Raw genomic sequence first — 22611 nt, 5'->3', positions numbered from 1 at the left:
TTGCCAAGCTCTATAGCCCACAAAATCGGAGTCTTTCCTTGTATGGTCGTCCTTCTGCCGGTCTCAACATTTGAGTTGCTCATCTTTCGACCCTTTCAAGAAGCTTGATGTCTTTTTTAAGATGAAGTCTCCATACTTGAACACAGTGTTTCAAATGTGGTCTTACAATTGCCTTATATAGTGGGATTATGACCTCCCTATCTCCCCATCGTGTCCTATCGATTTATCAAACGATAAATTGATAAGTGGCTTTCCTGGCTGCCTGTTTACATTGTTCAGAAAACTTCATATTTGCTATTATTGTAACTCCCAGATCCCTTTCCTCCTCCACTGTTTTTAATTCAACCCCTCCAAGTGTATAATTTATTTGTGGGTTGCTAATCCCCAATTGTAAGACCTTGCATTTAGCTGTATTAAAACGTAGCTGCCACTTCTCATCATCTTTGAAGTCTGTTCAAATCATCCTGAAGAAGCACTGCTTGGCACTGATCATTAACAACTCTGCCAATCTTTACATCATCTGCAAATTTTGACATCACACCTTTTATCCTTTCGTCGATGTCATATATGAATATGAGAAACAACAATGGTTTAAGAACCAATACTTGAGGGACCTCCACCTGACATTACACCAATCTAAAGAATATCCATTAATCACAACCCTCTGCCTTCTTCTCTGCAGCCACCCAGCGATCCATTTTAGAAACTTACCAGTAATCCCAACCTGTTCAAGCTTATTACAGTAACCTCTCATGAGGGATGAGTCAAATGCTTTGCTAAAATCCTAATAAAGTATGTCAAAATTATTCCCTAAATCCAGCTCAGATCCAGCTAAATCCAGAGTAATTGTGTCAAAATAGCCTACTAAGTTAGTTCATCATGATTTACCCTCAACAAAGCCATGTTGTGTGTACTTCACAATGCTATTTCTATCTAAATGTCCCTGGATTGCACTCTTAATCACTGTCTCTAAGATTTTTCCTACCACGGAAATCACACTAACCATTCTGTAGTTACCAGCTTCACTCCTAGAACTGCTTTTATGTATTGGTGATACATTGGCACTTCTCTAATCCAAAGAAAGCTCCCCGTGAGTCCAAAGATGTCAACATAATTAACCTCAATGATTTAATACACTCCCTGGCAGTTTCCCTCAAAATTACAGGGTATATGCCATCAACTCCAGGCGCCTTGCCCTTACACTCAAAAGTTCTTCTATTAAACAGTCATCTGTAATTACAACATCACTAACTTCATATGGCTCATTCTAACTCGCACAGCCTCTTCTCAGCATGGAAGGCCTTTTGTCAGTAAAGACAGATGCCAAGTACCTGTTTAATTCATCCGCAACATCAGCTGAGTTGTTTAAGGCTTTCCCACATCCAGGGCACATATAAATAAATTTATAAGGATCCAATGTGATTTGCTTTCTTCTTCCTTGTATTTGCATATATGAAAAATTCCTTGTACCTATTCTTTGTTCTCTTAGCCAAAGCTTTCTAATATGCAGCTTTGGCCTCCCTGACCTTATTTTTGGTACTATTACAGATCAATTTGTACCTGTTGTAGGCTTCCGTACTTTCATCACTCTGTATCTGTCCCATGCTAATCTTTTTCTGCTCTTATTGGCCATCCATTCTGCAGTCATCCATTTCAGCATCCTCTTCCTGCAATATTTTCTTAAAGTATGTATGCATTCATGGCGTCTGTGATTTTTGCTTTAAAAATACAGTCCATTCCAGTTATTTGGGACACATCGGGACTAGTGCAGTTTGGCCCGATTAAGCAGCTGCCCCAGTTATCCGAAGTTTCACGTAAATAGTTAAAAATACAATGTACCCTCCCTTTACAATTAGTTCACTGTACAATCAAATCACGTTACGACGAACTCACCATCGTAAAGTACCATTCACTATATGATGTGTAGTAAGCACCGGTCATTATGATCACGTTTGTGAATTGAATTTTAATTCTATTAAACAGCGATTCTAATTAGAGAAAATATGAGGAATATTATCCACAGGCTATAAAAGTAAAGATAAATTAAGCACAAATTTACCCTTTATTACCTTACCAATGAAAAAATTAAATGATATGTGAAAATCGGAAGAATATATGTGATAATCGGAATAATTAATATGTACTGTAATATGTACATACGAACTAGTTGACATTTCTGTTCACTGACATTTGTGGGCGGGGGTTAAAATTTAAAACAGTAAAAAGATAAGTAATCAATAACAAAGAACATGGCACACACAAATTGCAAGTAACACGATACGCGCAAGTGAGACAAGTGAGAACGGAGTAATGAGTTACAAAGCTTTAAAAATAGGAATGAAGAGAAGATCTGAAAATTAATTTTTTTATATGATTGAAGATTTCATGGAAGTGTAAACTCATTTCACCATAATAACCCACAGAATTCCAGCTGTCGGTATTATCACAAATTCAGTAAGATCGAGTTTACTGTCCATTTATGATAGATTTCACTAACAGAAAAGCCCAATAAACAGGTGACTGCTAATTGTTTTATGGTTGTGACTTCCAGAATTTCGACCGAACCACGTGGTACCTTCGGAGACAATTCTAGGGTAATTTCCAGTGTTGCAGTCTCCTGCCCCAATTAAACAGCATTTTGTCCCAATTAAGCGAAGTAAACCCTGGCTATTTTCTCGATTGGTTTCTGTTTTTTAAGATTTTCCCCAAATAAACGGCTGCCCCGATTAACCGGCGGCCCAAATAACCGGAATCCACTGTATTCCAAAATTCAAATGTATTTGCCATCACTTGGCAATCTGCCCACTTCACAAATGCCATTTAGCGCCTTAAATTGTCAAAGTCCCTCTTCCGAAGTTAAAATCTATGCTTTTACCTTTAACTGCTGCATCATCTTTCTTCATCTTCCAACTGACGATTGCTGCTTGTTTGTTTGTGTATGGGTGGCACACAAGGGCAGCAAGGCCATAATGTGACGAACTACGGTGATGTTAACTGACGATTGCATGTTCACTTCCTGACAATGGTTAGCATTAGCATTGGTAGAGGCATTTGATGCAAGAAAGCAAGCTTATGCAGCATCAGCCAAAAAAATAAATAAATAAATAAAAATAAATAAAAAATAACCACTTCCACTTCACCCCTCTGTTCGTTCGAAATACTGTCTAGCTGAGCCTTAAACTTATTTAGGCTATCAACTTCCATGACAAGGGATGGAAGTCTGTTCCACCAACCAACCACCCGCTGGCTAAAGGCAAATTTCGTCACATCTATCCTACATCTGTCTTTCCTCAATTTGAATTTATGCCCTCTCAGGTGATTATTCTGAGCAAGAGGAAGAATCCATCAGCATTGAGCATGCTCAAACCATTCAAGACTTTATACACCTCAATCAGATCACCTCACTGGTGCCTAGTCCCCAGACACTGTAATTTGCAAAACTTAAGCCTTTCTTCGTAAGAGCACCCCTTTGTTCCATTCACTAATCTTGTTGCCCTTCTCTGTACTCGTTCCAGCATCTCTACATCCTTCTTGAAATGAGGCCTCCAGACCTGTATACAGTACTCTAGGTGTGGCCTGACCATTGCCTTATACAAGGGAATAATCACCTCCTTATCCCTGCTAGAAAAATTCCTATATATCATCAACAATACACCATGAGCTACTCTTGCCACTCATCTGCACTGCTCAGAAAACTTCATATCTGCCTGCATAACCACCCCCAGGTCCTTTTCATTCTCTACCACTGTCAGTGTAGTACCACAAGTTGATACGTTGCTCTGGGGTTGCTGTTTACCATATGTAGTACTTTACATTTGTCAATGTTAAATTCATTTGCCACCTCTCAGCCCATCTGCTCAACCTTTCCAGATCCTGTTGCAGTAGCATAGTGTCAGTAGTGTCCTTGACAACCCTGCCAACCTTCGTATCGTCTGCAAACTCGAACATTAAGCTTGATATACCATCATCAATATCATTTATAAATACAGAAAACAATAATAGACCCAATACTGAACCCTGAGGGACTCCACTAATAACATTAGTCCACGATGAGCAGTGTCCATTGATTACCACTCTCTGTCTTCTCCCCCTCAACCACCCCTTTATCCATAGCAGCAATTTGCCTCCAATGCCACACTGCTCCAATTTGTGCAGCAGTCTTCCATGTGCAACAGTATCAAAAGCATTTCTAAGATCCAAGTATATAATATCAAAGTTATTCCCTGCATCCAGTTCTTTTGTGACTGCATCATAGTATCCAATCAAATTGGTCAGGCAAGACTACCCCTTAACAAAACCATGCTGTGTCTGAGCTATAACTGAAGTCTTGTCTAGATGATCCTGCAGTGCTTCTTTAACCAGTGCCTCCATTAATTTTCCGGGAACAGAAGTTAAACTAACAGGTCTATAATTACTTGTGTCGCCCTTTGATCCTCCGTTGTGAATTGGGGTCACATTTGCACATCTCCAGTCCATGGGTACTTCCCCTGAGTCCAAGGAAGCTCTCATAATTATGGCTAAGGGTTTGCTTACTTCCTTTGCTGCCTCCTTTAATATAACTGGATAGATCCCATCCACACCAGGTGCCTTTCTTGTATTTATCTTCAACAATTTCTCCTCCACTTTACTCTCAGTTATTACAAGATTCTCTAGCTTTTTGCCAGAGTTGAATACACCTCTGGCATTCCCCTCGCTGAATAACTCCTCATGTGTGAATGTCGATGCAAAATATTCATTTAGTTTGTTAGCTACCTGAGCAGGATCATCAACAGTTGACCCATCGATATCAAGTGGACCAATCTGATTCATCCCTTTCATTCTAGAATTTACATAAGTAAAGAACTCTTTGTTGTTTTTCTTTGCATCCCTTGCCAAAGATTTCTCGTAATCTGCCTTCGCCTGCCTAACCTCCTTTGTAACTTGGTTACAGATCAACTTGTATCTATCATATGCTTCTGTGTTACGTATGTATGTATAGAGAAAAATGCATGGGATATATTTGTATGTATCCCATGCATTTTTCTTCTCTGCCATATGTCTCATTAGTTCATCTGACATCCACTTAGGCCTAAACCTTGAACAATATTTCTTAGTTGGTATGTAAAACCTAGTAGCTTCCAAGATAAGTTCTTTAAATGCTTCCCATTTTGAATTTGCTGTTGGTAACATCATCAGTTGGTCCCACTGTATAGAATTTAAATACTGTCTCAGACCATCGTATCGCCTTTACGAAAGCAATAACCCTTCCCTTTACCCATAATGGTAGTTACCTCTTTGAGTAAATCCCACTTCAGCACACTGTGATCACTGCCACCTAGTGGTTCATTTACCTGCAGATTCTTAATGGATGAAGAATCACTACTGATAATCAAAATCAAATCAAGAGTATTACTCCCTCTAGTTGCCTCCCGAACATGCTGATGTAAAAAACAATCATCCAATAAATCCACAAAAGCCTTGCTAGTGTGTGAGTGACCAGCCCCCAAATTCCAGTCAATATCTGGGAAATTAAAATCCCCCATTATAAAACTCCCTGATTTACTGGCCCACTCTATTTCCCTGTACAGTTTCTTATTATACTCATCAGAGTCATTAGGCCTATAGCACACTCCTACTCTCAATTTTGATCTCCCAATGCTTATATCATACCAAACTGACTTGAAACTGCACTGTCCAGCAATGTCGACTGGCTTCACTTCCTTGGATTTTATGTATTTCTTAAATAATAGCATAACCCCTCCTCCCTTCCTATCCTGTCTATCCTTTCTGTAGACATTGTACTCCCCAAATTCCAGTTCTGCATTCCTTATATCTGTGTGACACCATGTCTCTGAAATCCCCACAATATCTGCCTTTGATGTTTTGATAAATACCTCAAATTCATCAAATTTATTTTATAAACTCCTAGCATTGGTGTACATGCTAGTATACATGCACCTGTTCTTTTTCTTAGCTACCCTAACACAACCAATGTGTTTATTTGTACCCCAATGATCAGTCTCTGAAATATCCTGCAGCTTATTTTCCAGGCTGCGGCTCATTCCAATAGAAGCAGTGCAAGAATCACTTTCGCCTCTGCCAGTGGCTACTGTTAATCTATTAGTCCTTGTATCCCCCCAATCTAGCAGTTTTCCGACCCACCTAACACTGCCTCGATAGCATCAGCAAACATTCTTGCACCCTTTCTATTGAAGTGTATCTCATCCCTGTAGAAGCAGTCTCTCCTGTTAACATGTACAGACCAGGCTGAAAAAAATTCTACCCCTTGAGCCTTGCACAATCTTTCCAGGGCCGAATTGATCGACAGGGCTCTCATCATATACTCCCTCCTATCGTGTCTGGGCAGAATTGCAGACACTTTCAAATTCAACCCTAATTTACGGTTTTTTTTTCAACAGTGACCTGTACTTGCTAAGTAATTCCACCGGTCTCCTACTCTTAATATCATTAGTGCCAACGTGTACAACTATATCACCTTTTGTGCCCTTAAAAGATGATATCCGCTCTACAATGTCATCAACCTTTGCCCCTGGCAGACATACCCTGGTCCTGTTCCACCTATCCTTTTTACAGAGCATGTTTCCCGTTTCCCTGACAATAGAGTCACCAACAACTACTAGTTCCTTTGGGACCACCATATTCTGCCTTGGGGGCTGTCGCAGTGTTGCGTGATGACCAAGTGCAAGCTCTGGCATTGGTGTGGGCAGCTGAGAGCTTGATGGGCCCCTCACTTTTAATCCTTCGAGGGCATCCACCCTTTCCTTCAAGCTCTCATATAGGCCCATAACAACGCTGAGTTGTCGCCTGATTTCCTTACACTCCTGGTATCGCGCACACACACAAAGGCATGGCAGTATCATGTTCCGTACCCAACTGCTCCACAAACATCAAGCAAGTAGTGCATTTTAATAGGCTGTGATTCAAAGGGCAACTGCCCCCCTCAGTTCTCCCCTGAGCCACAGCACTTCCATTAGCTTGAGCCTTTTGCTTTACTGCTCTGGTCTGAGTCATGATTTCGATTTAATTTCAATAAAATTTCAATTTCAGTACAAAATTAAAACCCTATACTTATATCCCAACACAGTTATAACGCTATATTTATGTTTCAGTATCGAGTGTTATCTATGAAATCCCTTTATATAACTTCCGTATCAAGTTAAGTATTAATTATTTATTTTTACGAATTATTTATGTTACGTAACCCAAGTTGTTATATGTATAGTTAAAAGCACAATTTAATTGACAATGAAGTTCAACAAGATTAATTATCTGATTAATTGACAATATTATGTACTATACTATACTATATTAAGCTTATGCTATCTATTTCTAGATATTTTGTATCGCATAACAATGGCGGCAATTTACGAACGGTAAACATGTGGATTTGATACCCTTTCCGATACTAAGTAATACCTACAAAATCTCTATCTAAGTTACTTTAATCTAAGTATCGTATATAGGAATATAAAGCTACTCTAGAAAATAAGTTAATATGCCAATTTAAGCTAATAAAACAGAAAATAAATCAAGCAAAAATGTACGTAGTAGTAGTAGTAGCAGCAGTGGCATTTGATGCAAGAAAGCAAGTGTATGAGCTTATGCAGCATCAGCCAAAAAAAAAAAAAAAAAAAAACACACCATTCCCTCCAAATGCCTGTCCAGTTCCTCCTTAAATTTATTAAACCTATCAACTTCCACAACGACAGATGGAAGTTTGTTCCAGCAATTAACCACCCGCTGGCTAAAGGCAAATTTCCGCACATCTAATCTACATCTGTCTTTTCTTAATTTGAATTTATGCCCCCTTAGGTTCCTAATCTGAACAAGTGGAAGGATCCCATCAGGCTATGTCTGCACCGGCTAATCTCGTTCTTAAACGTATCTCAAACATATATGATATACTACCAAATTTCACAATAATATATACAGTACGGGGGGGTCAGACTACTAAACGTGAAACTCGAGTTGATACGTTGCTCTGGGGGTTGCTGTTTCCCATATGTAGTACTTTACATTTGTCAATGTTAAACTTCATTTGCCACCTCTCAGCCCATCTGCTCAACCTTTCCAGATCCTGTTGCAGCAGCATAGTGTCAGTAGTGTTCTTGACAACCCTGCCAACCTTCCTGTACTTTAGGTTCCTATACTTTAGGTTCCTGTACTTTAAGCCCTGTGATGCCATCTGAATCATTAGTAATGATGAGGTCTAGAATATTCTCATCTCTAGTACTTTCTCTAACATGCTGGTACAAATAATAATCATCTAGTTTATTTTAAAAAGTCTTTCCTCATCGTGAGTTTCCTTCCCACTTATTCCAATCAATCTGGGCACATAAAAGTCACACATAATAAGACATTTACACTTGTTACCCATTCCATCTGCATGTAAAGACTCTTGTCATATTCTTCATAATCTTCTGGTCTGTGGCTAACTAACTATGACTAACTCCCACCACACAGATTCTCTGTTGGCACATGTAACTTCAGACTCGGCAAAAGCTCTTTTCATGCTCAGGCTCCTTTTGATAAGAAGCATGACCCCTTTCATCCTGTCTGTCTGTCTTCCCTCTCTGTCCTAAATACATTATACATACTGGAGTGGAACTCATCATCACCTATTTCTGGGTACCACGTTTCTGTTAGCCGTATTATATCAGCATTAGTTGATTAGGAGATCAAATTCAGCCATTTTTTTTACAACACTCCTGACACTATCATATCCAGGTATCATCGTAAGTGGGGGAGGGGGCATGTGGACCAGGTTTTTTAGTGTTTTTTTAGATAGTCCTAGGAACATTTATACATATGGTTAAGTGGCATAGGCCCCCACCCTTGAATATACCCCTGACTCCTGACATTACTGTAGACATTTGAGACTAAGTAATCTTCTATGATTTACTACCTGACACACCCCTTGAAGTTATTTAGGTTTATATCCCAAGCTGTATCTTCTCTCTCATTTGAAACATTGCTACCCTCAGAACATCTTATCAACATCGGCTGTTGTAGGCAACAAACAAGAATTCGTGAGGTGAGTGCAAGCATTACTTTTACCCATATCATCAGATAAACGTGGATCTAAATTATCTTTTCTCTCATAACTGGCAGTTTCCCTGAATCCTTATGGTATCCTCAATGATACTGGCAAAATTCCTTGCACCACCTTAGTTGAAATGGATACTATCTCTACAAAATAGATTCCTACTAGCTACAAATGAAGGCTACACTGATAAAAATCTCACTCTCCCCCCCCCCCCAGTCTTGCAGATTCCCTCAAGTCTTGAGTTAATCCACAAGGCTTTCAGCATATAATCCCCCCCTATCATGTCTGGGCAAAATTGTAGACACACACACACATTCTGACCTAACTTGTGGCATTTCTTCAGCATAGTCCTATATTTCTCCAACAGATAGGCAAGTCATGTGTGTTTAATATCGTTAATTCCCACATTAATAATAATTTTCTCTTTATCTCCCTTAAAATCTGACAATCTGTTGGTAACATCATTAATTGTTGCTCCTGCCAAACACTCTGGTTCTAGACCACCTATCTTTATTACAAAAAAATGTCACCTGTTTTCCTGACAATAGAGTCACCTAATAAAACTAGATCACGTTTGACCAGAGCAGTCTGCACTTGACTATTCTTTTCTGTGTCCCTAATCAGGGGTGCATCACTTGGCAGGTCAGGAGATACTTGAGTCGTGACGAGCTCCCAGTTACATTTGTTTCTAGGACATGCACTTGTTTCTTTAGTGTCTCAAATTCTTCTCGTAATGCACCAAGTTGTAATTTGAGATCAGTACACTCCTTACATCGGTTGCAACAAAAAGAATTGCCAGATAAGCTAGTTCTCTCTGCTATACCAGTCTTAGAATACATGCTGCAGGCTGTATAAATGATGAAGTCACAACTCACATGAGAAATGCCCGCAGGCATTTTCTTTTGAGTCCCAAAGTTCCTGGACTTTGTATTGTAAGTGGATCTTGTAGCAACCATAATTTAAATAAAATTTGAATTTTACAATGATTAAGAAATTTAAATTTACAATATATTACAGAATTTATGTTAAAATATTGCTGAAATTAAACTGTTGACAAAATTTAAATCACTAAAGAAGTTAAATTTAAGCTAATTCGGCTTAAATTTAAATTTAAGATGAACAAAAGTTATGAAATTCCTGCCAAAATATTGATAACAAAGGCTATCTGAATATTAAGCTGTTGCTTTCCAAATACTTATCTAAATACAAAAATAAAGTAACCTATGTGGCAATAGGAATTCAAACTATATATTAACTACAGTTTAGTATATTAAAATAAAAAAAAAACCCTCAAAATTATTTCAAATACTAACCTGCAATTAAGGGCTTCGAAAGTATACAGCCACATGCTGTAGCCTTGATCCCAGAATCCCCACTTCCCCAAAGTGCCACCACAATATAGCTGTGCACTATTTAGATATCCTCTGCAATAATTTTCTTACCTAGGTGGTCTGGCAGTAATGCATTATTGTCCAGGACATCTAATTATATGTCCTGGGCAGTAGTAGACCTCCACATTAAATTAATAGACTTCAAAATTCATTCTTTTGCCAAAAACAACTAATGGACCCAGGCCAAACAATGAAAAACAACTGCAGACCACCGTGCTGCCTCTGCCAAACGTCAATGTCATGACGATGATACAGTCTGGTTGGTAGCTTCTCCAGCATCTGTCACACCCAGGCACAACCATCAGATTGAGAGGCCATGTACCATGACTATTGTTGTAAGGCCTGTGGAAAGCATAGCTTTCCACAGGCCTTACAACAAGATAGACAGCATCTGGCATTATATGGGATGGCTTATAAATGGCTCTGCAACTGTGGTAACCCATATCATGCAACATTCTGTGCATTGTACTGGTGCTGGCATTTGTCTCAATCTTCTCACTGAGGCCTGGGTGTATGCAGTGACAGTGCAAAACTGTTCCAAGTAGACAATTCTTTACTGGGCTCTCCTGTCATCTTCCTTCAACTCTAGAGGATTTTCAGATTGTTTTGTGATGGTATCAGCACCATGCACTTCAATTTGAAGAGATTATATCATCAGTTATTGACCTAGGGATCACCGTTGCTATTGAAATGTCACATATAGACTGATTGCTTATGTGGCACTCTGTTATCATTCTGCACTCGGGAAGTTTGTTTTCGTTGAATGCGGCATCTTGCATTCACAATCTTACTTCTGTCTCTTTGAAGGCCTGAAAGCATATTTATAGTTGTGTCCAACACATGGTAATCTGGATATAACCAACTATCACTGGAAAGGTGTCCGAATATTAATGGTAGGTCAGTGTAGATAAAGGTGCCTGTAAAAATGAAGTGGTTAACTACAGACTGCTAAGTCTAATTTCACTGGCAGGAAAAACCATGAAGGGCTAATCAAGAGTGAAGTGTAGGGACATTTTGATATAAATGGAATTCTCAAGGAGATATAACTGTTTTTTTTTTTTTTTTTAAGGGAAATTCATATTTATTTGTCCTAGTTAGTTAGCTATTTTGACAGAGCCAATCTTGAAGTGGATGTAGGAAATTATTTAAACATTGTTATTTGGACATTAGCAATGCATTTCACTCAGTACAACATGAGATAGTCATGTGGGGAGATTCTTGAATGGACTATAGGGAAACTAAGTGGCAGGAGGGAGAGTGTTTTCATCAATGATTATTAATCAGATTAAGGTAATGTTAGAGTTGTGGTCTCCCAACAATTACTACTGGGATCACTGTTGTTTCTAATTTCAAATTCATGGTGATATCAAAATTTTCAGGCACTGAAGATTGAAAGAGTGATTAATGAATACCGTCAAGCAGTACTCTTTTTTCAGAATGATTTGAATAGGCTTAACACATGGTCAGAAAAGTGAGTGCTGTACTTTAATGCACCAAAATGCAAGATTGTATTTTGGTGCATTAAATATAACACTGATAACATTAGAGCAGTATCCATTGATTACCACTCTCTGTCTTCTCCTAATCAACCATCCTTTTATACATTGTAGCAACTTGCCCTTAATGCCATTCTGCTCCAGTTTGTACAGTAGTCTTCCATGTGCAACAGCATAAAAAGCTTTCCTGAAATCCAAGTATATGATATCAAAATTATTTTTTGGCATTAGTTGAGGCATATGATACAAGAAAGCAATCATAACAGCATGGAAGTTTGTTCCAGCAGTCAACTACCCACTAGCTAAAGCCAAATATCTACACTACTATTCTATAACTGTCTTTCCTCAGTTTGAATTTATGCCCCCTCAGGTTCATAATCTGAGAAAGTGGAAGAAGAATCCCATCAGCATTGAGCCTGCACAAACCTTATACACCTCAATCAGATTACCTCGTTGGTGCCTAGTCTCCTGATACTGCAATTTGCAGAACTTAAGCCTTTCTTGGTAAGAGAACCTCATTGTTCTCCTCACCAATCTTGTTGCCCTTCTCTTAACTTGTTCTAACAACTCTACATCCTTCCTAAAATGAGGCTTCCACACCTATATGCAGTACTCATCAACAACAGTTGAACCATCAATATCAAGTGGGCCAATCTGTTTTATCCCCTTTCTTCTAGAATTTACATAAGTAAAGAACTCTTTACTTTTTTTCTTTACATCCTTTGCCAATGATTTCTTGTAAGCTGCCTTTGTCTGCCTAACCTCCTTTGTGATTTGATTACAGATCAGCTTATATCTTCCATAGGCTTCTGTGACATCTGTTAATTTATATGTATCCCATGCATTTTTCTTCTCTACCACATGTCTTTTTAGTTCATCTGAAATCCATTTAGGCCTAAACCATGAACAGTATTTCTTGTATGGTAAGTATGAAAAGTCTAGTAACTTCCAAGATTAATCCTTTGAATGCTTCCCATTTAGAATTTGCCGTTGGTAACATCATCAGTTGGTCCCGCTGTATATAGACTTTAAAAACTGTCTCTGACCTCTGTAATCACCTTTATGAAAGCAAAAACCCTTCCCTTTACCCCTGATGGTAGTTACCTCTTTGAGTAAATCCCACATCAGAACACTGTGATCACTGCTACCTAGTGGCTCCTTTACTGCAGATTTTTAATGCATGAAGCATCACTACTAATAAAGAGTATTACTCTTTATTAGTACTACAGATAAAGAGTATTACTCCCTCTAGTTGCCGCCCGAACATGCTGCTGTAGAAAACAATCATCCAATGAATCCACAAAAGCCTTGCTAGTATGTGAGTGACCAACCCACAAGTTCCAGTCAATATCTGGAAAGTTAAAATTCCCCATTATATAAGACATTCTGATTTATTGGCCCACTCTGTTTCTATGTACAGCTGTTCATTAGTATCAGTAGGCCTATAGCACACTCCTACTCTCAATTTTGGTTACCCATTGCTTATGTCACACCAAACTGAACTGACTGAACACTGCACTGTCTACCCATGTCAACTGGATGCACCTCCTTAGATTTTGTGTTTCTTAACTAATAACATAACCCCTCCTCACTTCCTATCCTGTCTATCCTTCCTGTACACATTGTACTCCCCAAATTCCAATTCTGCATTCCTTATATCTGTGTGACACCATGTCTGTGATATCCCAATAATATCTGTCTTTGAGGTTTTGACCAGCACCTCAAATTCATCAAGATGAATTCATCAGCACCTCAAATTCATCAAGAAGCTCAGAGTCTAGTAAAATTTATTTACTAGACTCCGAGCATTGTCTACACACAAATATACATGCACCTGTTCTTATTCTTAGCTACACTAACACAGCCCATGTGTTTACTTTTCTGCAATGACTCCCAGTAGTCGCTGAAATCCCCAGCACCTTGTTTACCAGGCTGCTGCTTATTCCAATAGAAGCAGTGCAAGAATCCTTTTCACCTCTGCCAGTGGCTACTGTTAATCTGTTAGTCCATGTATCCCCCAAGAGTCCAAGTCTCCCCCCCCAAGTTTTCATTTGATTGGAGAGGCTCCTCTCAGGGAAATGAGTTACTCTATCTGTAATGAAGATAGGTGGACCAGGACAGGAGTGTGTGTTTGCTGAGAGCAACAATAACTTTGCCAACAGATTGGTAACATTATTAATCCTAATTCTCATGTGTTCCTCTGCATTAGCTATTTTTCGGAACTCTTAAATTGCCCTGATTGATCCTCGGCATGGGCCCTTGCACTTCCTTTGTCAAATATTGATAACAGTGTGAATATAATTGTATAGTTGTGAGGAATTCACCATGATATTAAACCAAATATTCACCGATACTTCCTTTATTTAAATGTATTCCATCCCTTCCACAAAAAAAAAATCCTTTTACCAACTAGGCTGGTTGAAGTATCCTTCAAGTGTAGAATTAATTGACAAGGCTCACACTGTAAAAACATTTTGCCTAGGCTTGAAGGATGCTTCAACTAGTCAACATATGCACATGGGCAGAGGATTTTTGTTAACTTTTACCATCCTGGTTGTTAGAAGGAATGTTTTTTTTTTTTTTTTTTCTTTTTTCTGGAAGGGATGGAATACATTATTTTTCAGTCCGGTCTTATACTTTGAACATTGTCCTCAGTTCCTTTGAGTTCAATATCATTAGTACCCACATGTAAAACTAAAACCCCATTAGTCCCCTTGACAACTGCAATTGGTTAGTTACAGCATCAATTGTACCACTGTGCAGCCATTGTATCATTCAATTTCCCATGTCAGTCCTACAAAACATGTTCCCTGTTCCCCTCACAATATCATTAATACATTAGTAACATTAATATCACATGTAAAATTGAAACAACAGTTAGTACTCTTGATAACTGGTTAGTTACAACATTCATTGTAGCACCACGCAAACATCTTCTCATTTTACTTCTCGTGTCTCTGTTAAAAAATATTTTCCATTTCCCTCTCAATTGAATCCCCCAATAAAACTACCTCTCTCAAACCAAAACAGTCTTCTCTTGACAATTCATATCTGGTGCCTGAATTAGATATGTATCTCCTGGCATATCACTAGATGCCCAAGTTGCTCTTGGGTTTTAATTTCCTTCAGGGTATTAACCCATTTTCTCAGCAATTTGATTTCATCTGTTTTCATCCATTAATATTCCAAGTTTTAATTTTAGGTCATCGTATTCCCCGCATCTATTACACACAAATGATTCAATCGTCATTTTATGATCATTTACAAGAGTGACCTACAAATACATATCACAGCCTGGAAAATCACTAAGGCCTCAATTCAAAAGGCTCAGATTAGAAATGCTCAATTCAGCATTTTTTATCTGAGCCATTACTGAGTCAGTGCCTTGGTATTTTTGGATGATCTTGTATTAACCGTAGTTTTAGTGATGAAGTTTTCAACGATAATTTATGAAATATTATAGAAATCAAATTAAAAAAAAATGTTTCACAAAGTATTACTTCTGCAAATTACTTCTACCTGAAAATGGCTTTATTTTATATTAAAGATTGTATTTGGATCGTTTGTCTCTCATTTGTTTCAATTTTGGTGTGAAAACTTGCTTAGAAATGTGAATATTGTGTAGCTGTGAATAATTCACCAACATACTACACAAAAATGAAAACTTACAGAAAAAAAAAAAAAATGTTTTTTTCGGTGATAATCAAAAAGTATTTTTTCTTAGATTATGCCGCTTTCTCTATTAATTTATACTTTTTTTTGTTTTCTATTTTATGATTTCTAAAATCTGTGCATCTTAATTGAATCAAATTTTTGACTCTCACTATATTATATATCCAAAATTATAGATATGCGCAAGTCCAACTGTTATGCACATTTCTACAATACATCAAATCAAGTAATTTGTGAGCATCCAATGTTGACTAGCCAGACCCATCTGACTTGTTGCTGTTCTGTGGGAAAAGCTTGGGGAGATCCTTGTGAACCATGTCCTATTGTCAACACTGGTAAGATAAATACCTTAATAGGCAAATGTGTAAGGTTTAAGTACATGAAAGGAATAAAACATGTGAATGCATGCTAATGTCTTCTAATTTACTTAAAATTTAGTTACTTAAGTGACTTTTTTATTAGTATTATTTTTTAATGGTGGCCCCAAACATGAAAGATATCTGAACCTCTAACATCCAAGTACCACATGGGATGAAGGTTGTTTTAAGCAGTAGATAGAATAAATCAGAGAGAGAAAAAGTTAATACTATGAGTTTGAAGTTTAATTGTGAGTGAATGTTGATTATATGGGGTACATATTTAAGCCTGTTGAAATATATATAGAAAAGGCATCAAGCATAAATTGATCATTTGTGTAGTAGAGAGTGAATAGAGATTATAAGAAATGGGTCATTAATTAACCTGACTAACACGTTTTGGACAGAGTCTGGGTGGCAGAGAAAGAGAGAGATTGGGGTGGGGGTAGACACCAACTCACATTATGTTTAAATGTGAGTTGGTGTCTACTCACATTGTGAGACACCAACTCACATTATGTTAAAAGATTCCTATATTAAAAGTCACTCCAATTATAAGAAAGGAAATAGCAAAGGAAGTAAGTAAACCTTTGGCCATAATTAGGAGAGCATCCTTGCATATCTTCAATCAGTAGGTAAGTACTTATAGATTGGAGATATGCAAGGATGCTCTCCTAATTATGGCCAAAGGTTTACTTACTTTCTTTGCTATTTTTACTGAAGATAACTCTAGTTTGTATTCTTTCTGTTTATGGAGGGTGGGGAGGGAGGCTTCATTGAAGAAGACTATAACCAAATTATGATCTGAGGTACTAACTCTATTGGGGGGGGGGTTGACTTGTATTCACTAAGAAGTAGTTGTGATAGAAAGATGAACATTTTTTTTTTTTTTTTTTTTTGTTTGATACTTTGAAATCTCTATAGCAGCGACATAAATTTTTGCTTCGACCTGACAGTTTTTTTTTCTTTGCAGCACTGAATGAAATAAAGAGCCACAATAGATAAAGTGGAATACAGATCAATGATTCAGTTTCCCATTCTGCAAGGGAAAACACCCAAAACAATCCACGAAGAAATGGTCGCTGTTTATGGAGAAGACTGCCCAGGTTACAGTGTTGTTGCACATTGTTATAAAAAATTCAAATGTGGAAGATCCTCATTGCATGATGGAGAAATCACAGAATACCCACCCAGCAACTGCTGTAACAGAAGAGAGTGTTGCAAAAATTGAAGCATTAATCCTATAGGATCACTGTATTAGCATCAAAAATCTAGCTGCGGAGCTCCAAATTAGTGTAGGGTCTGTGTAGAACATCCATCAACAGTTGCATATGAGTAAAGTGTCTGCTAGGTGGGTTCCCAGACTTCTCGTAGCCGACCGGGCTAGCCGAGTGGGTAAAGTACCTGCCCGGCAACCCAAAGGTCGCGGGTTCGATTCCCGCCTCGGCTTGGATCAAAGTACTGCAAAAACCTTGGGAGGTGCAATATGGCCACAGAAGCCGATGCGCCAACAACTACCAAATCAAAAAAAAAAAAAAAACTTCTCGCCCTTTACTAGTAGAAGGAAAGGGCAAAATGTGTACATGAAGTGTTGTTAATGTGCCAGGAAAAACAAGAGGAGTTTTTTTTTCAAAGCTAGTCACCATGGGTGAAACTTGGATCTGTTACTGTGATCCTGAAACTAGATAAATGTCAAAACAATGGATGCATGCAGAATAACCCTCCCCTCCCAAAAGGCAAAGGTGTGCAACTAAGTGCTGGCAAATTGATGCTGTCAGTTTTTTTGGGATCAGCATGGTGTAATAGATTACCTAACAGTTACTTTCAGTAGGGCTGTACTGTGACAGCAAAGTATGATTCCAACCTCCTCATAAAACTACATGCTGCTATAAAAGAAAAAAAGACAGGGAAAGCTGCTAAAAAGTGTGTTCCTGCTCCATGGTAATGCCCCTGTGCATTCCTTGCATGCTGCAGCGAGGTGTGCCATGAATGTGGGTTTCGAATATTGCCACATCCTGCTTGTTCTCCTGACTTTTCACACTCAGATTCTGACTTTTCACACTCAGATTTTTCCTCTTTCCTGCTCTGAATTTCTTTCTTCTTGGAAAGCACTTTGCTGCTGATGATAAGATGATTTTTTGCTGCTGAGTTGTGGTTTAAGGACAGTCAGAGGACTTCTACACTTATTGGGGGGGGGGGGGGAAGCAAACTTCTTACTTCTTTTTTGGGGAGGGGGAGAAAAATGTATCATTTTGTCTGGTGACTGTTGAAAAAATGTAATATATGGTGTTTGTTTCAGCTTTCTATCACAACTACTTCTTTGTGAATGCAAATCTTTTTGAATCCTCTCTCCTATACTTGGGAGAGTTGTTGGTGAGAAAGGGATCAGGAGTGTTTTTGATATTGATTAGAATTGTCTGGTATTCATAGGTAATTATTAAACAAGCTGTCTAAGATCATTAGTAGATGCAAATGCCATAGCATTTCAACCATCTCTGTCCATTTTACTATAAAATTGAAAATTGAAAAATTACTTCACTGTTAAGAAAGTTTTATATATTGAGAAAATCGGGTAAAAGTGAAAGAGGAGGTCAAAAGGTTCGGAGTGGATTTGACAAAATGAGGTAAAGATACTTTGAGCCACAGGTCATGTGATCAGAAGGACGAGATTTCCAATTAGGATGCCTCCAACAAGGAATATCAAAACAGCCATAAGCACAAATATCCTCTTTGAAGTGAAAGGGCTCATTGAGGGAATAATTAGTAAAACTGAGGTAAGTGGTGGTTGAGACAACTGATAATTGTAATTCCTTCAGAGAAAGTAAGTGGGATTTGGCAAATTTTTAGTAGAAATGGACCTTATTGAGATTGGAGATGAGACCATGTATCTTTGTGAAATGAATAAGGATGGTTTAGATCTTTTCGCACATAAGTTTTATGACTGTTCATTTTGAAGATAAGTAAAAGTTGAAGGAGGAACATATATGATTAAATGAATTATTGTATATATGGCATACACATCTCAAGAATATGCCTAGCTCCTTGATTTTATGGCTTAGACCATGCCTCCTGCATGCACACTACTCGAACTCCCTCCACTTACTAGTTGACAGAGTAGAGGCAGCGAGATTATATACTAGCTGATCGTAGCCAGGTGGGAAGGAGTGGCAGTGCGTAGCATACGCTTCTTGATTAGACCGGGGTTCGAGCCCATCACCACCAAATACGGAGGATGCGGAAAGGTCAGGGAATGACCACCGCATATCCCAGAGCACTATGGCCTTAGTTGCTAATGCTCCAAATAACAAAAAAAAACAAACAAACTAGCTGATCTGCATGCCTCCTAGAGAGTTTACCAATAAGTTTACACAAATGTATTAGTTAGTGATTAACCTGCAAAAAAAACATTTTTAACCTATTCCCTTGAAATATAAGGAATATTGGGTCTTGCCGTGGTGCTCGTATCATGCAGCATGATAGAGGAGATGGGGGATTTTTTTTTTTACAGAGAGTATAGCTGTTTAAGAAACAATGCCAAGAGCAAAAGAGAAAATCTGGGTTTTTTTTTTGATGCTGACAAAACATTATTTGTGATATGTTTACACAAAGAAAGGATTGAAGGTTTTGGATTATCCTTAGTGAAGATATGTTATCTTGCCTAGCATATGTGATCTAAGGACTGAATAATGTTGTTAGATTTGTTGGTGCATCAACAACTTAGGCTATAATGCACTCACTGAATGTTACTGAAGATAAGACTGAGACCAGTAGACTTCTTTTTTTTTTCTGTGAAATAAGAAGGGCTGACGCTTAGAAAGATTGGAGTAAACTAAATTAACTCCAATTAACTAGAATGTAGTATACCTTCCTCAGAAAAACTATGGGCAGGGATTGCAATCAGTGGAAAAGGTCATTAATATGTGTATATGTAAAGGGCAGCTCCTAGAATGTTAGTTCAACTCTGCCTCATATCTCTGTGAAGAACAGTATCACCCCAAATGGGCCAGATATGTGAATGACATAGGTTTGTGTGTGTTCTGTTGTTCTGTTCTGGCCGCTTGGCTACCCAGAAGCATCATTCACTTGGAGAAATGATTCTGGGTACTCATCCACACCACGGGAAGGTGGACCAGTTCCAGTAGTGCTCATACTGTTCCAATTCGAGATGCTGACCCACCTGATGTAGCCAAAAGATGGGCCAGTTCCCTCTGGGGGGGGCACTCCAGAGAGGGAACTGGCCCACCTTTTGTATACATTATATACAAAATTAAGACAAATGAGGTTATAATCAGTATGAAATGAGGTGTTAATTGAGGTTCCATTTCAAGACCATGAGAACAATTACGAGGTAGTGATCCCGATCCCAGATGATCCAGAAGATGAAACTGTAGATAACAGTTGCCATCTTTTCTCAAAAACTTCTCTGGCAAAAGTTTGAAATACCCGAAAAATCTCAGCATTCTGGATAAGCAAAGATTCCTGGCCAGGCTGTAGAACACAATTTTTGAGAGTTCTTCTCTGATCCTCGTAGTTAGTACATGAATATAGTACATAATCCCAACTCTTTGTTTCACCACAAAGACCTAAATCTATAGTAGCCAACTTGAACCTGAAGAGTTGCTGATTTAATGATCTGTGTCCTGTGGTCAAGTAAGACGTGTATAGATCGATGGAAAAGCATGACTGTACTTTTTATCTTCTTGAAGAAAAGCCACTTCTGGGAAGAAGCATCTTTTCACCAATCCCAAAGAGGTTGTGTCCCAGCAGGTCTGCCGTTCATTCAACAATTCATTCCAGATTCTCTTTTTTTCATGCTTGGTATCCTGCTGACAGTTAAGTGATTCCCGTGAACTCTGTTGAGATTTGCTTCTTTAACCTGTAAGACAATCCTTTAAAGATCAAATGGCAAATGTCTAAGGGCAAGACTCCAGCTAAGACTTGTAAGGTCAGCAACTGTACGACATGCTCTAACTATGGATAATAAAATTGTCCTCTGCAAAGAATATAACTTGTTTCTAATTCTAACAATTAATGCTCTGTAAAACCAGACGTCGGCGGGGTAGGTGGTCATTGGGATAAATACTGCATTATAATACATTTTTAAAGTCCTTCTCGAGAGCCCCACTCAGCTCTTGAAATTCTTGTTAACGCTCTAGCAAAGTTCTTGATTTCAACTGTCAAGTTAGTAACATGTGTCATAAAATTTAGCTTTCAGTCTATTGTTACTCCAAGGATTTTAGGTTCTGTGACAAAATGAAGATGAAAATTATTGATTTTAACTTGAGGACGAAAGATATTTAAATTTGTTCCAAATACCATCATTTTGATTTTTGAGAGCTATCTTTAGCTTGTTAAGAAGAGTCCATTCATATAGATCCTGAAGTGTACTATTGGCAACAGATTCCAACTCAGACCGAGTATTACCACTGACAAGGATAGTCAGATCATCGGTGTAGGCTATAATCTTAACATTTTCAAGGGTTCTAGAAATCCACTGCTGCAGGACCATGTTCCAGACAAGGGGTTCCAAGATAGATCCCTGGGGACACTCTTGCGAGACTTGCCTAAAAACTTGATTAAACTTAGATTTTACAGTTATTACTCTGTTGTCAAAATAGCTCCAGAAAAGGAAGTATAGTTGTAGACAACACTTGGCAATATGAAGACATTTGAGGGCACTTTCCCACCAAAAGGAATCAAAAGCACCCTCGAAGTCAATATGTATAGCTAAAACATATTTATAAGTTGAGTTTTCTAGATGAACAACCAGGTCTACCAATGAATCCTCACAGGACCTGCCAGGACAAAAACCATATTGGTTTGGAGATATTAAATCCTGCAGTTGTAATAGGTTGTGTAGACAAATAGCCATAAGATGCTCTAGTAATTTTCACAAGTTTTCCAAGAGTTTTCCAAGTTTCCCAAGAGTGCTATTGGTCTGCAAGACTTTGGATGAAATGATGGTTCCAGGCTTTTTTATGAGTTTGACCAGTGCGATTTTCCAAGCCTTCGAAGGCATTTATTAAACAAAAACAGAAGTATTTCAGGTCTTAGTTTCAGGAGTCTTAATATAAATTCATGATCCATGCCTGGACATTTGGCACTTCATTTTTTGGGTAGCTGTGTTCAATTCAAGCAGATTAAAAGGTTCACTCTAGATGTCAATGCTGTAACTGGCGTTAGCAAGACGAGTCCGTTAATGATCTAAAGAATCAGAGGCCACAACATCCACTGGAAACAGACTGTCTAGTATGGCATTAACACTCTCTGCCCAATTTAATGTCTCAGTCAAGTCTGCCAAAACAGATCCATATATATTTGGAGTAAAAATTTTCCCACGTGAAAGTTTATATAGCAAACCCCAAGAATCAGCATTCCCAGAGCATTGCACAAAAGACATCCAGGCTTCCCATTTCTGAGTTGCAATATCCCTAACATATTTCTTTTTTAAATTTGCATACTGTTGATAGAATACTCTTATATCATCCTGGGGCCAATTTTGATGTCTCTGATAAAAACGGCATGCACTATGAACTTGCTTTCTTAATCGGGATAGCTCCTGGGTCCACTGTAGGCAAGTCCTAGTGGTTATCTTCATTTTTCTTGAAGATCGATAAGAAGCTTTAATTATCGAATTTTGATAAGAAACC

At 38.3% G+C, this 22611-nt stretch overlaps 1 protein-coding gene across 3 annotated transcripts in view; it reads left to right on the top strand.

Moving 5' to 3' along the window:
* Window positions 1-22611, top strand: part of LOC150080668 (fibrillin-2-like) — a 1460049-nt gene that overhangs the window by 998189 nt on the left and 439249 nt on the right. For all 3 annotated transcript variants that reach the window (XM_090381969.1, XM_090381968.1, XM_090381967.1), the window contains exon 40: window positions 15782-15940. In XM_090381969.1, coding sequence (XP_090238095.1) covers window positions 15782-15940 — 159 coding nt within the window. The remainder of the gene's footprint in view (window positions 1-15781; window positions 15941-22611) is intronic.

This window comes from Mastigoproctus giganteus, chromosome 9 (genome assembly GCF_048544385.1).
Source record: "Mastigoproctus giganteus isolate SK-2022 chromosome 9, ASM4854438v1, whole genome shotgun sequence".
NCBI lineage: Eukaryota > Metazoa > Arthropoda > Arachnida > Uropygi > Thelyphonidae > Mastigoproctus > Mastigoproctus giganteus.
Note: the sequence above shows the minus strand (reverse complement) of the source record. Positions and strands in the feature narration are given on the sequence as shown.